This window comes from Saccostrea cucullata, unplaced genomic scaffold, assembly GCF_032062105.1.
Source record: "Saccostrea cucullata isolate Sc308-1 unplaced genomic scaffold, CSIRO_AGI_Scuc_v1 ctg315, whole genome shotgun sequence".
Taxonomy (NCBI): Eukaryota; Metazoa; Mollusca; class Bivalvia; order Ostreida; family Ostreidae; genus Saccostrea; species Saccostrea cuccullata.
This window is the reverse complement of record NW_026930873.1, coordinates 108,029-128,860: the sequence shown is the minus strand read 5'-3', so window position 1 is coordinate 128,860 and position 20,832 is coordinate 108,029. Positions and strand designations below refer to the sequence as shown.

Below are 20,832 nucleotides of genomic sequence, written 5' to 3'. Positions count from 1 at the left end.
GATAATACATGTTATACTGATGATAAAGTTCAAATAAACATGCAGGATGGTTATTTCGGTCACTGATTTAAAAGTTCTGTTATTTCATTTCAAGTTTATTGATGATTTTGTACTCAGAATCCCTCTGTCTCATACCCAGGAGGAGATAAATCTGAACCTTGTTTTAATCACTTGAAAAACATTTATGTGGAATAAGATGCTAATCAAGTGCTGTATCAAGAGAAGTATTAAATTTTAAAGGATTATTCAAGGTTTGGCCTTGGATTCATACCAATGATCACTGATAAAAGACTGCCACAAACTACAAAAAAACATCAATTACAGAATGGGTTATAAAATATATACAAACATTAATTTGTATGCAGAGAGATAGTTATCTTGGAATTGGTTGATGAATCTTCCTTCGAGTTTCTGGCTGAAAGTTGAACAGATTTTTATTTTGAACCATTTCTATATCAGGGTGGTTAAATTTGTCTGCTTGAAGGTTTTGATTGTTTAAAGTGTTGAAAACTATACTTTGTATTTCATGGTGATTTGTTGAAAGTGATTCATCAAGTGAATTGGAATTGAGGATGTTTTTATTATTTATAAGTCTTTACAAGTAAGACAATCAAAGAGACTATAACCACTATACATGTGCTACATGATGAAAAATTTGTCCGAATGTCCAGTTTTTGTGGTTCAGTCAAATACAAATTTTCCATATTCAATTGACTATTTGCTGTAACATGTGTTTTTTATGTGAGCATTAATTGAAATAAAAAAGAACACAATCCTGAGTGTCAAATTTTTAAGTCATCTAAATCAGGGCTCTTTGATACTCAGGTGAGCAATAAGGCCCATGGACTCTTGTTTTATGAAGTGGAAAGCCAGAAATCTAATTCTAGAGACCAAGCTTCTATTTTTTTGCTGGTAATTTAGTCTATAGGTCTCAATATCAAATTAAAGAACTGTAGAATTCTCATAAAAGTTCTATTTTTGTAAGAATATTTTTGCCCTGTGTCAGCTTTATTGTCACGTACAAATTGAAATAGAGGTTTCTTTATGTCACTAATAATCTTTCATATTCTGAAGTAATCATTTAGGCTTAGCTGTAGTACATATAGATATATTTGAGAGAGGAAGCAAAAATTCTGATGATGATATAAACCTTTGCAGAATTATGGCACCATATTGCACATAGAATATGATTAACCATTTGCAGCACGCTATGAAGAGGGATATTTTTATTGCCAATTAGAAGTCCCAGTTCACTCCGCATATGAAAAAAATATACTATGAGGAACCCCAGTAAAAAGATATCTATTTTCTCTCCTCAGTTTGATGTATTCTGTGAGAATTATGTCACTGAATCGAAGCAAGCTTAACAATTACTTGTCTGTGAATTTGCTTAGATAATGACATCAGCCAAGCTTCGATAGAAATCGGTGTTGGGCCTTCTATCTTAATAACACTCCATCGCGCACTTCTATTGCGGGCTGTCAGGCCTGGCTTGGAGGAGAGTACATCAAACTGGCCAGTGGTGTGGGGCTCCGTCAGACAATATGTCAATTGTTTGATTATAGAGCAAAGGTATGGATTTTTGTGCTCCTCAAAAGGAAGAAAATGTCATCGATGTGTACACGGAGGACCTTTGTCTCTCTGATTGAATACCTCATTAATGGATTTCCCTAAGTTACACATTACCTCTCAGCTATAAATAAAGCTGTTTTAGTGTTGACTTTGGTCAATTTGTTTTTTTCAGTAATGTTTTCTGACTTCTTATAAATGTTCTTGTGATTTTTTGATTTCTTGAAGTTGAAGTATTTATCGTCTTGACAGACAGTTTGCTTTCATAAGCAGCATCATGTTACTGAAGAATAACAACTTTGATATTTTAAGTATCAACACTGGATTGTGTTAATGTTTATTTTAATTAGTCCTTCTCAAAATCCTAATTGATAGAAAATCGGCCAGTCTAAACACAACCAAGACACAATTAGCTCCCTATTTGCACAAAAAAAAAGAAATAAAGAATTGCGAAAAAAAAAATGATAATATTAAATGAAACACAAAAATTACTAAACCTGTTCTCAAATTCACATGATGATTTCCTGTAGATGATTATCTATTACATATTAGATGGTGTGCAGTTGGTAAGATCATTGCTACTTTATTTTTGCTTAAATTATAGCTATAGAATTTTGTAGCCATTCTTAGACATCATTATTGATAGAGAAATAGTTTACTATAGATTTCTTTTTTTTAATGAAGGTTCACAAATTAACACCTCAACAAATATTGATCTAATATAGTAGATAGGCTATATCATTTAAAGCTCCCAACGAAAATTGAAAGAAAAAAATCTACAGCAAAATATCAAAGTAACAATGTATTTGCTTCATTTTCACTTTTGATTAATTGATTGATTGATCAATTGATTGTTTGTTTTGTTGATAGATAGATTAAAATGATTGCTTGATATATTTAAGGTTCCACAGGGGTTTAACTGTATTTCAGCATTATAATCAAAGTAAATGTGGCAATTTATTGTAGCAGGCACATCCTAAGCAGATTTTCAGCTTTTTAATGACTACTTTATGAGTCCGTAATAGCTATGTTTCTTTTAGCTAGAGTTGCAAGTGGTTATATTATTACTGAATCTTTCCTGTTCTCAAACATGTAAATGCCGATTCAGTGTAATGGACCCCTTTTAAAAAAAATTGAAGACATGGGTTTTGGGGAAATATTTTTAGTTGATTATCTAGAGTTGTCTTGACTTGCAATGGAGATTGGTTTTAGATGTGTTTGCAGTTATTATTAAAAGTCAGTTTGAGGTAATTGCAAATCACTCCATTTGTGGAATAATTTGGCATCCATTAGTATAAAAGATCGATAACAAAAAAAATTTAGGCTCCCAAAGTCATAACTATTAAGATAGTCAGTGTATTAATGTTACTGCATGAATATAAACAATCAGCATCATTGTAGCTCTTAATTGTTGTTATGTGTGAAATGCAAGAATATAGGTATACATGTATAAGGAAATGTTAGAAATGTATACTGTCCTTATAATTCTTATTTTTGTGCATATTATTTTCATTTATCGTATTTATACTGAGGAAGTGACATCTTTACAGATCAAACCAGAGTTTTTCCCCTTTTATGAATCTTTGTTGCCCGGAGTGCCTTTCAGCTTTAATTAAAACCTGCAGCAAGACTTGATCAAATTGTATGAGAAGTAAATGATGTGGTGTCCTAGATAGAAATTCAAATGTCTGTTATGTAAAGTTCCTGTCTTCATTTACATAAGTCTTAACTCTCTCCAGGGAATTATGGGAAGGGAAGAACAGGGAACGTCAATTGAATTGCAAGAACAGTAATGTATTTTCACTTAGCTTGATGCAGATTTATATTAACTTCTGCAGGCCTGGTCGTATTTTGCTGCCTTGCAAATGATGTCAGTAAATGACATTAAAAGAAGTTATTTCAATCCTGTAAAAGTGTTAATTAGATTTCATTTCATAGAAACATGATTTTTATTTCTTAGGGATAAAATGTTCCCTTAAATGAAAATAATTTACGATTTTATGCTGTTGCGCATTTTCTTTTTTCAATTTTTGTCTGTACAATAAAAGTATTTTAATGTTTATATATAGATAGTGTGAAAATGATGAACTATTTAAATGAAATTTTCCAGGTTAATATAACAATTAAATGTTATTGATGACCAGCCCTGCATTTAAATGTAATTTTAATTTTGTTTCTGGGAATTGAATTCCACACCCGATGAAACATGAAGCTAGTTCAAGTACCTGTTAAGTATTCCGTTATATTCCCTCTGGTCAGATGTAACTGGCAACAAATTAGATTTAATTATTTGCATAATGTGAATTTACTGTATGTTTTGTCAGACTTAGTGAAACCCATTATTGATTTACATACATTTCATGGCACGATATTTTATTTCTTTACAATATTAATTCATCATTTATAAAGGAAACCTTTCGGGGGCATTTGGTATATGTAGTGCAAATATTCGTACATTAATTCTGACACTGAATCTACCCGTAAGCCACCTGGTGGGAATTTATTTCAGTTAAAAGTTTCTCTTTCTGTTCAGCATCTGACTAGATTAAAATGGGCATTTGAGAATTGTTTAATAATTTGAATGAAGCATTGGAGGCATAACAAACTCTGTGATAAACTCATTTTTCTGAGTTAATTCACTTATTCCTATTTATATAGTAGAATTTCATGGGAAAATCTATAGTAACATGCTCCCTTAATGATAAAATTAAATCATTGCCATTCAAATTATAAATTTTCTTCAGTATTTGTATCAAAAAAAAATTTCAATTATAAAATATTTTACATTTATGATTATAGTGCACTTATATTGTGTTATTAATTTGATTGATTTGCATTTTAAATAGTGGAGATTGATTGAAGACTTAATTCTGTTGTAGATACCAATATATTACAGGGATATGGAGGATACATGTGATAAAATTGTTTAATTGAATTCTTGTCAATTCAGACTATGAAATCTGATGTTTTGCAATATAGTAGATTAGTTGCCATTACATGTAAGCTTCTGTGATTTGACTAGTGGCTGCACAGATTTAATGAAGAAAATAGGAAGTCTATTTCCATTAATGGAAATTTTATCAGTAGCAAATTGTTGTAAATATAATCTGAGACTCAACACTCTTTATATCACTCGATTCTGTCAAAGTGTCGAGATTATTGAACAACATTATCATAAAAAGTTTTTGTTTCTGAAACCTTTGACAGTCTATTCTGTTCCAAAATCCATAAAATGATGGAGCTCAAGTTTTAATTAAAGAAAAAAAAAATATTACGAGAGGTTGTCAGAATTTCTCTTTAATCATGGCACAGATTTTTCTCAAGTCAAGTCTTCCTTTAATCAGTACAAATGAAAAAAAAAATGTCGGATTAACAGTGTGTTCTGTTTGGTCTAAGGACATATTACATCATATGACTGATGGATTATGGCATTTGCTAAAAGGTAAAACTTCGACCAGAATTGCCTTCTTCCTCTCCTTGCAACGGCAAAGTAACAATTCTTATTGAGATTGATGGCTCATTGAATAAATTATGTGTGCGTTTTAACTTGCACATCCTATAAATGAAACGGGGAAAAAGCCTCGGAAATGTTTTATAGTTCACAGAGGTGGAATTTCATTAAAATTTTGATCTAGGAAGACTTATAACTCACAGAATTTTTGAGTCAGTTTAATTGGCACCAATCAAGTTGACAGATGTCTAAGGAACAGAGATCAATTTTGATCATAGTGGGATAAGTGTTTAACTCGGCACAGTTGAATGGCCATACAGAGTTCTACTTTATAAGTGTATAGGTTTCTGTGGAAACTCGGTACATAAAATATTCATTAATACTTTGGTGAAATCTAGGATCTACACATGCTCTATGTTCGCTTCACATGACTTTTAATTTGGGTGAGTATACATTAATGATCTCTCATTGTCTAGGGGTAAATTTTTATGTGCAGCTTTATGGGAGTTCTTGGTGGGAAAATAATCACTTTATTGAAATTTATATTGTTGAGAAAATACAAATATACCGGTAATAGATTCTCTTCAGAAATTTAAACATTATTTTCAATGATCATTGCTAATGTGCACTCAATTGATGATGCATTTTCAAAAGAACTAAAATGACATGAACCTGTGAAAGTAGAAATTTACTGTGTATTAATTTTTTATCTTTAAAATCTGATGGCATTTATAAATATAAAAGAGACAATTAAAAGTTAAAAATCTTTAAAAATTCTCTTTGCTATAATAAATCCAAAGTCCTCTCTGATTTAGAGATTGGTTTTGGTGTTTGAACATGTATCTCTAAAGCCTGATGTATTGTGTTGTTTACATGTTAGATACTATTTAGCTCACATTTCTACATTACTATGGCTTTTACTAAGGCCATAATAAATAAATTGCTGAACTTTTTTTATCACCCATTTTATATTTTTATTTTTTCAATTTTGCAGATTTTTTATTGACCTGGTCTGTAAACATTTCACTCACATTCACCAATCTTTTTCAACCAATGCCTGCATGGCAGTTACCATCTTACTAATCCATTACATTTTACACAGAATGTGTTGGGCCTTACCAATTCATTACATTTCACACACAGTGTATCCAGAGGTCTTACCAATCAATTACATTTTATACAGTGTGTGAGGCCTTACCAATATTCATTACATTTCACACACAATGTGTACAACCCTTACCAATTCATTACATTTCACAAACAGCGTGTAGGGCCTTACCAATTCATTACATTTCACACACAGCATGTAGGGCCTTACCAATTCATTACACACACAGTGTGCAGGGCCTTACCAATTCATTACATTTCACGGATAGTGTGCAGAAGTCTTACCAATATTCATTACATTTCACACTCAATGATTGAGGCTTTAACAATACATTACATTTCACTCACATTGTATCCAGGGGTCTTAGCAATTAATTATATTTCATACAGTATGTGAGGCCTTACCAATATTAATTACATTTCAAAAAGAATGTATGGGGCCTTACCAATTCATTACATTTCACATAGTGTGTGGAAACTTACCCATTTGTTACATTTTACACAAGTTTGAGGCATCTTATTCATTACATTTCACACACATTACAAAGCATGTATGTGTGAAAATAGTAAGTTAAGTATAATTTCTGAACAATAGGTGTAAAAGTTGTGACCAACTTTTAGATGAATCAAGTTTACTCAAACTATGGCTTATATGACCAAACTTAAGGCTCCATACTTGGAAATTTTCAGTGAGAGTTCAAGAATTTGGGTGAGCAATTTAGCCAAAGGATCTTTGATTCGATAAAACCCATAGATATAACTCATATGTACATGTCAGGATTATATTACATTCCCCACTCTTGCTTCTTGTTATGATAAAAAAAAAAAAGACCCGTAGAAGTCAATATGTAGGGTTAAAGGTCTAAAGGATATGTGAACATAAGGTCTGCTTACATCAGTCCAAAAATCCCCAGGGAAATGAAGAAGAATTGATCTGTTCATTTCTTGCAATTTACTTTTTCTATTTTGGCTCAAAGGAAGCCACCAGAGACATTACAATGTATGCAGTGTGGTCCAAGAGCAGAGTTAATAACTGGCAAGATCATATTCAGAACAATTAAATTAACAGCAAATTATTAAATTACTGTTGACTTGACTGGTGCGAGGCCTGAATTATGTAAAAATTGCCTATCTGTTGATTTATTATGGTTGTTATTGAGCATTACGGTTGATCATATATGGCGCAGTATTGGTGCAGCGTGTGCAGATGTTCGTTTCACAGAGATAAGAATATCGGTCTGCATCAGTCATTTTCAAGCTGATTTATGTATGTAGTTTGTATTTTTTAACATCAGTGTACACATGCTTTTGATCAAAATTTGATTTCATAAGATATACATGTATGTTTATGAAGATTTAAGCCATATAGATGTGGCCATGCATTATTGAGGAAAATTACTAAAGACCCACACAATATCTTTAGTCTGAATTGTCAGTGCTATAATTGTATATAGTCCAAAAATAATTGTATATAGTCCAAAATCAAGATCCTGGAGAAAAAAAATCAGAGACTTAATGAGCTAAGCATTGGGGTATAGTGTAGTCTGATTAATTTGAAACCCTTCAACTCCAGAGTCCTGTATTGTTCGAATTATGTCAAGTCTGAAACCTCAGTAATCATTCCACTATGTAAATGGAGCTTTATGTGTGGATTTTTATTGCAGGCTTTCACAGAGGTCTCTGATTACATGTTTTATTCCATCATTTGAGATAAATGTATCTTGTTTTATAGCACGTTCCATTATCTTTGTAGAGTTCTTTTTTATTACCCATGGATTTGTGTACCCTAAGCTCTGCCCTACAGTGCCTCTACATATTAAGCATCTCTCTCAGTTAACTGTTAGTTAACTCAAATGTCTGGGTTAACCAAATATAAAACTTTGAAAATTATCAATATATATTTCATTTTCTGGGAGTTGGATGTTTAAAGTGCAGGTTCCATCACAACTTTTGAGAGAGATGGTTCCTGTGCTGATCTAGAGCATTTTGAAGTGATGCAAGAAACAACTGTCTAGCATTAACTAGATGAGTCTGGAAAATTGATTACAAAAGTGAGAAAGTTTGAGGAGAAAGTCATTGTATTCTTGACATTAGCATCATATCCTGGACTCCAGAGCCAATCTTTCCTATGGTTGCTGTTTATCTGAAAATGGAATGATATGGACGATCCATAACAAAACATTAAAAGTCAGAATTTTTGTTTTTTATTATATAAAATGTGAAGTAGACCCTGTCATGGTATGTACTGTAATAGAAATTTTGTGACAACTTGTGAGAATGCTAGAATGCAAATGAAATGGAATTATGAGTTGATCTCTCACTCCCTCCCCATTTTGTTTTCCAGTCTCTTGCTTCATATACTTAATACATACAATTACACTGAGACACATGAAACTCAGTGAACTGTGATGAATGTTTGTCCTTCAATCTACAATTTCCCCAATAATGTCGGTAATGGACTGACCATATGACTTGGGAATGGTCAGGCCAGACCAATAATGAGTGTGATAGCTCTAATAACAAGGCTCCTTATTGGGGAAGTTGCGAGCGATCCCACAGGGGGCAAGGCTGATTATTGGTTGAGTATAATGTACAGGCAATTTGTAATAGAAAATATTCTGTAGCTCTGTCACCATTACTTAGCACAGTGTCAACAGGAAAATAAACAACTGAGAGGGAAGAAGATTTTGACATTTGTTTTTCTATAATCTTTATTTAAATGAAATCATCCTATTTTATGCTTGTCTTTTTTATTACAAGAGAGTACTTTTGGCTTGTGTGCTGAGCTAAACTTGCACAAATAACTATCCTTGTCTGATGGAGTCAGATGAAAAATTATATTCACTCCTCAGAGAATGAAAAGCATAGAGTGTAACCGCACATTTTAAGTGCTGTGAATGATTTTATTTAGCATTATTCCACTAAAGTACATCCATAAACATCAGTTAATGTATTTTTGTTGTTTTGGGGAAGGAAGAGAATTATTCTGGATTTTTTTCCCCAAGGAATAGTTTTAGTAAAATTGTTTTTAGAAACCAAATCATAAGTTATTCAAGCATCCAAAGTTTCCAAAGAATTATCAGTCATGGAATATTTCACTTAAAAGACCCAGTTTGGAGTCGGCCTCTTTTAATTTAATAAACAGAAGACATTTCTACCTTTTAATTCTTTTTAAGGAGGCCAAATGCTGAATTATATTATTGTCTGATACAAATTTGCTTCCTTTGTTCTTCTGATCTTCTCCTCTTTGAATTCTATTTTTGACAGCTCAAGAAAAAAAAGATTTGGCATGTTTTTGATTCTGATGAGATTCAACCTGGAGTATTAATACTTAAAAAAGCTTCAGCACAAAGTAACATTTGGTTTAATGATGTAGAAGTTTAGTTGTGTTCTGAGGCCAAGCGTTTCCAATCTTATTGCTTTGTCAATCAAAAATCATCTATCAAAAGTCTGAGGGTAAAAACTTGAACAGAAATCTGAAGACTGAATTGTAGTAGTCATGCATTAATTAATGGAATCAATTTAACAGGCCAGAACATAGTATTCTAATTGTTCTAGTTTCCTGTACAACTTAGAGCTCAGTAATTAATGGGAAACAACTTCAGAGGTATATGAAGCTAAAATGAAATATAAATTATTGACAGAACTTTTTCCAATATAATATCTCCGATCCTATCAAAGTCACTCATGAAATAATTCTCTGATGGAATGTGATGGTAATTGATTGCTTTCCATAATAATAACGAGCGAATTTCTAATGAGGGTGTTTTTTTTTATTATACAACAGTGTAAAAATTTATTTATTGCAGGAAAACATTGATAAGATTCTCATAAAATATATTTCATTGGGGCATGTTATAAAATTGCAGATTTGAAGTTTGGCAGGTGTTAAAAGAATGTGAGTTGTTTCTGAAAGTATAGATTATTGTTTAAAACTGAAAGGGGCAATAACCCCTATGGATAGGAATCAATTTCAGACTTGTATTATATACCTGAAATAAGATTTCACATACAGTATTGTGGCTGTGTATTCTGAGAGAGGTCAGTCTCATGGTCAGGATATTTATTGTCAAAAAACAAAAAGCTTGAATGAACATAAGTTGCATATGATAGGTATGAAACTTGACATAAACAATTGTAAACATTTAATTACACAATCTTTTTGCATGCTTGAGTACCTTACAAGTAGCTGAAACATTAGTAGTTTAATTTTTTTTATTTAAAAAAAAACATTCTACTGGACAAAATCCATCTTTTAAGGTTTTTTTAAATTACAGTTTTTTTTTCTATAAAATCTGACTTTTTCAAAGCCTTAAAAAAAAAAAAAATGCACATCTATATTTTTGTAGACAAAATCCACTTTTTAAAATGGTATTTTTAAAAGTAAACAGTAACATATATTAGTAGTATTATTTATATATAATATAGAAAGAAAAACTAAAAAAAGTGTACTGAATTTAATCTAAACCCATGTTTATCAAATTCAAAGCCTTTGCAACTCTAAAAAAACTAAATTTTCAATAAATAAGCACATCAAAATTTTTGTTCTTTCCTTGGTAGAGGCACAAAAGAATTCATAACACTGTTTTCAATGTAATTATAAGTAATGGAGCACTCAAACAAAAGAATGACGTCACAGGTGGATTTTACTATCCTTTTTTTATAATGAAGATAAATAATCTGCCATTGTTTTCATATTTTGAAGTATAATACCTGTAATATAACCAATCTCTTGATATTTTGAATTGTAGTTTAGTAGTTGTACCTTTCTCTTTAAATATTGAAGTGTCATTATCAAACCATTCTCTTCTTGTGTTGAAGTGAAGTAATAATGGTACAATCCTCTTCAAATATTGAAAAAAAAACTCTTTCAATGGATTCTAAAAATAAAACTAAAAATATTTTGTTTGATGAAATAAGTAGATTTTTGTTGCAGCAAGCTGTTAATTTTTTTTTTTAATGAAAAGGTGATCCATGAAAATTCTTTTGGTCAGTTTTGGATTTTGATGAACATCATTGCCAAGGTTAATCATTAAAAAAATTTAAAAGTTTTTTGTAAAAACTTTTTTCTGAAAATGGGAAATATCTCAAGAGCCTCACAGCCAACTTTTGTCAAATTTGTCACAAAAGTATCTTAGCTTGCCCAAGGACACTCATTCGTACTACCGTAAATATAGGGATGTGACTCATATCTTACTGAATTCTGAAAAACTGTGTCATTTGCTACCTTTAAAGGTCTAATTGATCTTGTTAAAATTAATTCAAACTTCTTTGATTACAATGCAAATAAAATTTTGATACAGTCTATAAATTCCTCTTTTCCAGGTAAATAAGATGGGGAACAAATCATCCAGTAAGAAGCTTCCCAAGGAAGACTTGGAATTTTTGTGCTCAAATACAAAATTCACGAAGGCTGAGATTAAAGATTGGTACAGGGGTTTTATGGTAAGGAATTCACAGTAATTAACAAAAAGGAAAGAAAGAGTCCATTGTCATTAGTAAAACTGTCTACTTCTAAATCTTAAAATGCAAAAAAAAGATAAAAGATTAATGTATGTAATATGTTTGTTATGTTACTTTCATTTTTAATAAAAATTTAGTTGAAATATGCAAATCAAAGGGTACATATTTGTTTCCATGTTCTTAATATGTCTGTCTTCTTGTGGTATAGCATGTTGGGGAAAGGTATGTTGTCACCCAAAAGTAGGTCATTTTGACCCTATTTTAGAATTTATGACTATATATATAGTCAAATAAGGTCATGTTCAGATCTTATATTTTGAATTTTATAAAAATATCAATTCTTGTAAGTTGATGCATCATGATTTGGAGTTGTTGCAGCCTAAAACGCTTTCATGGATATGGATAGTTAAATAGTGTTAAGGAAGCTCTAAACACTGCACACTAAAGAGTTCTTTTTAGGTCACCTGAGTAAACTCAGGTGACCTATTGCTATCTGTTTTTGTCCGTCGTCAAGGATGTCATGCATTAACATTTGAATTTTTAGTTCTTCTTTGCCACTCAAAATTTCACAAATTTGGCATATAGCATCTATTGGAGAAGGGGAACAAAGATTAAAGATTCATGGTCCCTGCCCCCCTGGGGTTGGGGGGTGGGGCAAAAACCACTAAAATTAGTGCAATCTTTAAAAAATTCACATCAAGCAGGTAAATTGTTGGCAATAATGTAATTAGCATTGAGTCCTCTACCAAAATTGTGAAATTCATGGCCCCAGGGTCAGGGGTTCTAGTGCTAGGGCGGGGCTAAACATGTTATATAGTGAAAATGCATTATTTCTTTGAACTTCTTCTTTTCTGCTCCTGGGCATTAAATAAACTAACCAAGTGCATAGATAAATTGAAAATGACCGCCTATTCCAAAATTGTGAATTTCATGGCCCCAGGGACAGGGGTTCTAGTGGTAGGGTGGGGCTATATAGATTAGTATTCTTTGAAATTCTTTTTCTCTGTTCATGGGCATTAAATAAATTAACCAAGTGTATAGTTATGTTGAATAAGGCTGCCTCTTCCAAAATTGTGAATTTCATGGCCCCAGGGTCAGGGGTTCTAGTGCTATGGTGGGGCTATATAGATTATATAGTAAAAAATGAATTGAAATATCTTCTTCTTTGCTTCTGAGTATTAAATAAACTAACCAAGTACATAGTTATGTTGAATAAGGCTACCTCTTCCAAAATTGTGAATTTCATGGCCCCTGGGTTGGGGGTTCTGGTATTAGGGAGGGGCTTTATTGATTATATAGTGAAAATGCATAAATTCTTTAAAACTCTTCTTTTCTGTGGTATTTAACCAATGAACTATGTACATAGTTATGAGGAGGAAGTCATGCCTCTTTGAGATTTTTGAATTTCAGGGTCCCTGGGTTAGGGCTTCTTATGTTAGGTGGCTCTAATGTTTATATAATGAAAATGCATGAATTCTTTGAAAATCTTTTCCTTTGTTGTTGGGTGTAATGCTAATGATCTTTGTATATATTTATGACAAAAAAAACTGCTTCTTACAAAAATGGTTAATTTCCTGGCCCCTGAGACAGAGGTACTTTGGGGGTAACATAGTCTGAAATAATTTAATGCTTTGAAATCTGCACTTTGGTATTAATCAACAGCATGGATTTTTTAAAAATTCCAAAATTTTGAAAGATATTGGTTCCTGTGCATTTTGTGGACCCGCCCTAAAAATATCCCTGAAATTCACTAGAAGTGGAAATGCATTTTCTCTTTGTTACTCTGAGATACCCCTGGGTATTAAGTAACCAAAATAAGCATGCTGAGTGTATAATTATGATAAGCAATGGTGCCTCTTTCAAAATTGTGAATTTCATGGCCCAAAAACATGCAAATTCAATTGTTGGAAAGTTGTCGCATGATACTCAGATGACCTATAAGGCCCATGGGCCTCTTGATTATAGAGTGGTTTTATGCAGTTAGAGTGATCTGCCCTTAGATGTAAGATTAAGGAAATTGTTATTTACAGTTAATTACACAATTTGTAATAGATTAAAATTATTTTAGAATTATATAAGACCAAGAGTAAGAAATTTAATTAATCATTTTCATTAATTTTCCCAATGTAAGTAAACAACAGTAATTTCTGCTCACACAGAGTCCATATTGTCTTTGAACATTTTTCCTGCAAATAAGGCACGTACCCTATGTTCTAAATGAATGAAAAAGTCTCAATATGCATATCTTTATATGATATATTTTTCTCCTAAAAAACCGTGTTAGTGTATCACTTTAATTTATCTAAAAATATCCATCAAACTTGTGTTTTAAAGTTCTAAATGGGCATATTATGTATCCTAGTGCATCACTTTATTTTTTAAAATAGCATCTTTGAAAATTTGAGAATTTTTTCCCAATATATGATTGGTCATCTCCTTATTTCAGAGGGACTGTCCTGATGGATTGCTGTCAAAGTCCAAGTTTCTTGAGGTGTATTCCACATTCTTCCCCACAGGAAATCCAGACAAGTTTTGTAACCATGTGTTTAGGTCCTTTGATGGAGACAACAGTGGTAAAATTGACTTTAAGGAATTCTTGCTTGCCATTAACATCACCTCTGGTGGTGATCCCAAGAGCAAACTGAACTGGGCCTTCACTATGTATGATATTGATGGGAATGGAACCATTGAAAAAGATGAAATGGTGGAAATAATTGGGGTAAGTTTAGCACAAGTACCTGTCAGTGGCAATGAAATTATTCAGTAATATTAAACTGGGTTCCTAGGTTAATCAAACTGGGTTCCTGGGTTAATGAGGAAATGTATGTCCTCTTTTGTCTTGTAAGAGAGAAAAAATATAATAGCCATAATATTTTCTCGGAGTGCTGCTACATAGATGAATGATTGCAAGCAAAGGGTTATATTATGACATTGATTGCCGGTTTTATAACATCATCAATTTTGAAATGAGGGGTTTTTATTAATCAATAATTCTGTTCATTACTAGTCCAAACTATTGCGAACGGAGGCCACTGCTTGGGCAATAAGTAGGTTAACTGAGGACATAACATGTATGAAGCACCAATATTGTTTGATTGTTATCAATAATCTGTTCAGTTGGATTTTTTTTCTTGAAACTCTCATATGGTTCAATTCAGATTGTATGAAATGTTTTAAATGTTTTTTTTTTATCAAGTTTATACATAATGTAGAATGGTGAAGATAAGGAACAATGATTAATCTGAAAAAAAAAATTATAAATAAACAAACAAAAATGTTAGGAGAGCATAAAAAACTCTGACCACTAGAAATTCCAGAGGTGGGATCAGGTCCCTAAGAGGAGTAAGCATCCCATGTAAACAGGTCACTCCCGTCCTGATCCTTTTGTATTGATCAGATAGAAGGAACATTCTGTAGTCAGATTCATTTGAAAAACAGAGGCTTAGCAATTGTTATGAAACAAGTCAGCCAAGATGCGAGCGTTTTAGTAAATACATATAACAAGAATATTATCAGCACACTTAAAATTAGAATTCAGTTTGAGAAATGTTTAGCTTTTTGAGCACTATCTCTTGTTTCATTTCATGAAAATTTTAAATAACTTTTGCAGGCAATTTACAACATGCTGGGAAGTGCACTGTGTGGGCAAGGAGAGGACACACCAGAAAAAAGGACAGAGAAAATTTTTGAAAAAATGGACGAAAATGGTGACGGACATTTAACAAAACAAGAGTTTATTGAAGGCTGCATGAAAGATCAAGTTCTGTATCAAATGCTGACAGCAGATGCAGCAACCAACCAATAATGGTACCCTCAAGAATATTCCATTTCATTCAACATTTCACAAAGAACAGTTTTATCTGCAGCATGAGAGTTGTGTATACACTGAGGCATTATATGTGATAGAATCTTATTGTTCCAGAACAGAGCATCTTCAATATCAGATTGATTTTTTTGTAAGATACTGTAAAATGGAAATAAGAAAATATTGGTAATTTTTCAAATGTTTGAAGGTCAAATTGAATTTGTATTTTAGCTAATCAAATGAAAAGCATTATGTTAACATAAATGAGAAAAAATGTAAAATGTAGAGAGATCTAGTTGTTTGTATTTTTCTGAATATCACTTGATTCCATAAGATTTGATTATTATATGTGATACAGTGTAAAGGTAACTTGTAGCTTCATGCCAGTCTGTTTTTCATTCCTCCAAATCATGTTTTTGTATTCTGAATGCATAAGATTGTCAGCTAGAACAATGATATGTAAATATACCACCATAACTCAAGTAATACACCTAGGATTGGTGCCCAGTTTATTTTGGATGTCCTTTTGCAAGATAAACAAGATTTGGTTGTGTGCTCACAATATTGAGAACATATGGTACAGTTATATCATCACTATACATTTATTACAAGTATGATAGTTTCTTTCGTAGAATTTTTCAACTAACATAATATATATTGCCTATACATGTAATCAAGATTTCGCATATATTTTAGTTCTTGTAAAAAGCCAAGCAATGTATGTCTAAAATCTAAGCACAGCTTCCAGAGCTTAGTAATTGGTTAAGAAAGTTAGGAAAACAATTTAGTATTCTAGTATTTCTATCCAAACACTTTCACCTTTTTCTAGGGAAAAAAAAACAAACCAGTGAAGCTCATAGTAATTTTTGGTATTCATTGTTGTGCATGAAGAATGTTTCATCAAATGCCATTCATTAATTCATTGATTTGCATGTGGCTGTTGGCATAAAGTATTTGGTAATTATTCTACAAATTATTTATTTTCAATCTTTAATATGTACATTATGTGGTTCAAGTGGACTTCATGTTATCCGTTTACAAACTGATTGTTGTAATCAAGTCAGATTGTTTTGTATCTAAATCTCAGTGTCACCTTTAGAAGTTTATACAAAGTTCATCTCATAGTATCTTCTTAAAGATGTCAACGAAAAAGCACTAAGGTGGGAGACAATATTTTTAGTATTAGAATATGGAAGATCATTTAAATAAATCTCTGTAAATTTAGTGACAGTAAGTATTTTTAAAAAATGACGTTTATATGCAAGTTTAGTGAATTCAATAGAAAAGGCTAGATATTTCATGTTTGTAAGTACCAAAGCTCACTCCTTCTTTTTAAGGTTTAACCTATTTCTAATTTCAATGAGATTTGAAGATTATATTTCATTCTTTTATGTATTAGACATAAAATCAAAAATTTAAAATGATGGATCAGAATTAAAACTTGATATGTCACATTTAGTTCAATGTAGTTGCAATCTGTCATTCCAATATTTTAAGGGAAAATACTAGTATTCTGATTCCAGTTCACAACATAGTGTTAAAAACCTTTTCTTAACAGTGTCCTATTTTGTTTGCAATTTTTGTGTTCAATTATTTGATGATTGTGTTCACTCCTTTCTGAAAATTTGGTGTTCACCTTTATATTATGATGAACTATGTATTTCTTCTGTTATTTTTGTTACTTTTTTGCCTATTTTACACTAACTTTATTGCTGGACAATATGCTGATTAGATTATATATTATACATATTATGTGCAAAGCATTATCATGAAATAAGTGTTCGAATAAAAGAAGATTATATGAAGCCTTCGTTTTATCTTCGTTAGAGCAGTATATGGAAGGAAAGATAACTCAAGGAGATTTCAGATTGTTTCAAAATGATGAGCAGTATCAAAATTGAAAAGTTAATTTGTGACGATACTGACTTGTGAGACATGATTAAATTACAGGAAAAATAATTTTCTTTTTTATGTAAACTTTCTACATTGATTTTTTATAATTATCCAAAAATGTATTTAATGAACATACCAAATTGCCACATGAGAGTAATTCATCAAAACTATTAATACACAGAGGGATTGGTCCCCATCATTTGTTCATTGCTCTTTTAACAAACTTTTTTTCTTTTTTTTTCTTTGCTGAAAGTTTTCAAAAATAGGTATTTTGCATAAATATTGTTTGAGCTGGAGAGCTGAAACAAACAAATAAGCCTATATAATGGTGATTGCAGGCAACCGATCCTCTCTCATTTATATAAAATTCTCAACGAAGGAAGAAACCAGTTTTAGAGAAAATAAAGTTAATTTTTTTTAATTGATCCTGTTATTGCACTTTATTAGATAAAAATACATTAATGAGTAATTGAAATTTAGTTTCACCTCCTCCATATTAGGCCCCAGGATGCAGAAACACACATTTCAATCCTCATAAGATGCTTCTTTAAAACAGGAGCAGAATTGTATGTGAACGGTAATTTATTCAGACTTTTTATCGGCGACTTCTTAAATAATTTCATGTCACACTGTAATGGGTGTATTCTATTCTTCCAGAAAAGTCAAGCAAATTTCACTTGTGTTTCAATTACACAGATGAGGTGTTCTCCATTTTTTTTATGTATCGAAATGATAGGGGAGGGGGGCACTGTCAGGGCAATGCCATTGAATCTCTGCATCAGCCATGTAAGGTTTATCCAAGTTTCTCAATATTTTAATATTGCATAGGTGTCCGAAACGGGGGGGGGGGTCGCTTAGCCCCCTTTTTTGCAAAGATCTTAATAGATATAATATAGGCAGCCCCCCTCCCCCCATTTCAACAGGCATTTGCAGTGTAGTCAAAGAAGGTAAAGTGATAGTGTTTTGAAAAAAAAAGAAAAAAAAGTTCGAACCCCCCCTCCCCCCCCCCCCCCGAAAAAGGATTTTCCGGTTTGGACAATGGTATTTTTTTTATTCTTTCAGGAAGTATATTTTTAAGTTTTGAAATGTAAATTCCTTGTGTATACGACTATGGTATAACTAGCTAAAATCAAAGGAAACTTGTGAAAACAAAAATTAATAGAAAAAGTTAAAGCGTTTTGATTTTGGTTACGGAAATCACTACAAACTTAAGAATTTTTGGGGGGAAAGAACTATGCTGAATTTACTTCTTTTTTTTTCAAATTAAAAGCAGAAATAGATTTTTATAAAAACTGTAATAAAAAGATATATATCTTGATAGAATTATATTGAGATTTTTCCAAAATATCGTAATGCATCGCGACCTCAAGGTACACATTTTATATAGAGTGACGTCACAAGTGCATAACGTCACAAGTACTTTACGTCACAATTCCTACGTCAATGTGATTCCCGTAGATTTCTGAAATCATGGTACAATATACTGGAAAGGGATTTTCTAATGAAGTCCCACTGTGTAAAAGTGCATCCGTTCCTCTTAGACTTTCCAATATTGTCCCTCTGTTGGCGGATCAAACTCGGTCGGACATTTTGTTTTCGAAGGATATGATCGTAATTGGTGGAATTGTAGCATTTTGTAGTCTGGCTGGATATATCGGATGGAAGTTTGCAGGGATTATGGAAAGTCCCATAAGTGGATACAGGGTTCCTGGTCTTAGTGCTCAGCGGCACCACTTCCAGCGATGGGCAGAGAAAATGATAGAAGAGGAGGCCTCACCTCAAAACAGCCACTCTCAATCTGTATCTGTCGGCTCTGGAACATCTACTTCTAAAAATGATACTGCTGATATTGTGCTTGAATGCCCAGGCCTTTATGGAATGTTTGGTATGGAAGAGGATGAAGAAATTGTTGTTTGTAATCCATTGTTTACCGGAAAGTAACTCAAGCAGCAGCACCTCAATAAAAAAACACAGGATGCGTCTGGTGTTCTCACTTAACTGAAAAGACAATATTATAATTATATATTTAATTTTTGTTTTAATAATCGACAATTCTTTTTCTGTTATTAAAAGAGTTCCTTTTTTTCTTCAAAAATATCCGCGTGTTTTGTTGTTTTATTGTACTTTCTGTAAATGGCTTTCTAGTATAATAATTATTATATAAATTTAAAAATATATTACCACTTTTTTTATATTCATCTATCAATATAAAATGAAAAAATTACACTGAAAAATTTGCACTCATTTAATTATGAATTTGGGGCAAATTCTTGGTGGCCATCATAATCCTTATCTTTTTCAGTCCAATTATTAACATTTTTTTGCATTTGACAAAGCAAAATATACTAGTAATTTTAAAAGTTACCTCTTTAATTAAAAAGAATTCATCTCCGCATTAATTAGTTTGAAAATTGTGAATATAAATTAAAGGCATTCTTGTTAAAATAGGGGGAAAAATCAGACAGACCACGTGGATTCAGAATGTTCATACATTTTAAATATCAATGTATACATGAAAATAATTCTTCAGAGGAGCAAATTTATTTATGAAGCAAAACATTATTCTCCCCTTGATACGGAGTTGGAGGCGATAAAGTTTTCGTGTGTGTGTGGGGGGGGGGATTTTTTTGTGGGAGAGTGAGTTAAAGGTGTGCAAAACGGAAGTGACGTTATTTGCATCGCTATCGATGTCGAATGATGTTTTGATTTATAGATATGCTTTTTGCAAGGGGATACTCTTCTTTGTGGTGCCTTTGTTTAATTTCATTGTCATGAGCGGTAAAACACGTCGACTTGCATGCAAATAATATTTTTTAAAAAATACATGTATAAACTTTTTTCTTTATTAAAACCACATGATATAATGGAGTTTCTCATTCATTCCCCACCATGAATGTTCAGAAAACATTATTTCTCTGGTATCTAACTTCATTTATATACAGTACCAATAGATGTCGCTCATCTTGTCTAGATAGATTCTTTATATCCAAATCGGGGCCATATCGTACATCACAAACAAAAACATGATTGAGACAATTACAAAGAAGAACAGGCATAGTTATGTTTGAATTAAAATTATGTACAGAAAATGTTTTTTTTTTATATTGAAATAAATACGCCCAATCATGACAAGGAGCACAAGGCGAATGTGATCGGTCGTCGGGGAATGCTTTCTCCTTCATGGCTCCTGATCCCACCTCTGATGTTTTTAGAGGCCCGCGTTTGCTTAGCTCTAAATCTGCTCTAATGGACTTTGGAGCTTGTTACCTGGTCATTGTACCCGTATTTCATTTAGCAAAAGATGCCAAAGCATTATTTTTACGATACATAGTATGTGTACTTTACTCTTGTTTTTGTTAACATTTACTATATGTTTAAAGAAGAATTAAAATGTGGCTTTCTATCCCTTACAGATTAAATCTCTTGTCTCGACAGCTCACAAACAACAAAAAGCGCTAACTGGCATCGTCTCAAGCCACGGTTTGGAGTCCGCATACTCCTACCCGGCCAGAATGGGAGAGAATCATACATTTTGGTAGCCTGT

General features: G+C 32.1%; 1 protein-coding gene across 8 annotated transcripts in view; it reads left to right on the top strand.

Moving 5' to 3' along the window:
* Positions 1 to 17,206, top strand: part of LOC134230371 (neuronal calcium sensor 2-like) — a 42,545-nt gene extending 25,339 nt beyond the window's left edge. For 7 of the 8 annotated variants that reach the window (XM_062712131.1, XM_062712132.1, XM_062712133.1 and 4 more), the window contains 3 exons: positions 11,453 to 11,572; positions 14,037 to 14,309; positions 15,201 to 17,206. In XM_062712131.1, coding sequence (XP_062568115.1) covers positions 11,462 to 11,572; positions 14,037 to 14,309; positions 15,201 to 15,395 — 579 coding nt within the window. In that variant the 5' untranslated portion in view covers positions 11,453 to 11,461 and the 3' untranslated portion in view covers positions 15,396 to 17,206. Of the gene's footprint in view, positions 1 to 5,150; positions 5,464 to 11,452; positions 11,573 to 14,036; positions 14,310 to 15,200 lie in introns of those variants that run through there. The other variant, XM_062712138.1, reaches the window with a different exon arrangement.
* The last annotated feature ends 3,626 nt before the right edge of the window (positions 17,207 to 20,832 follow it).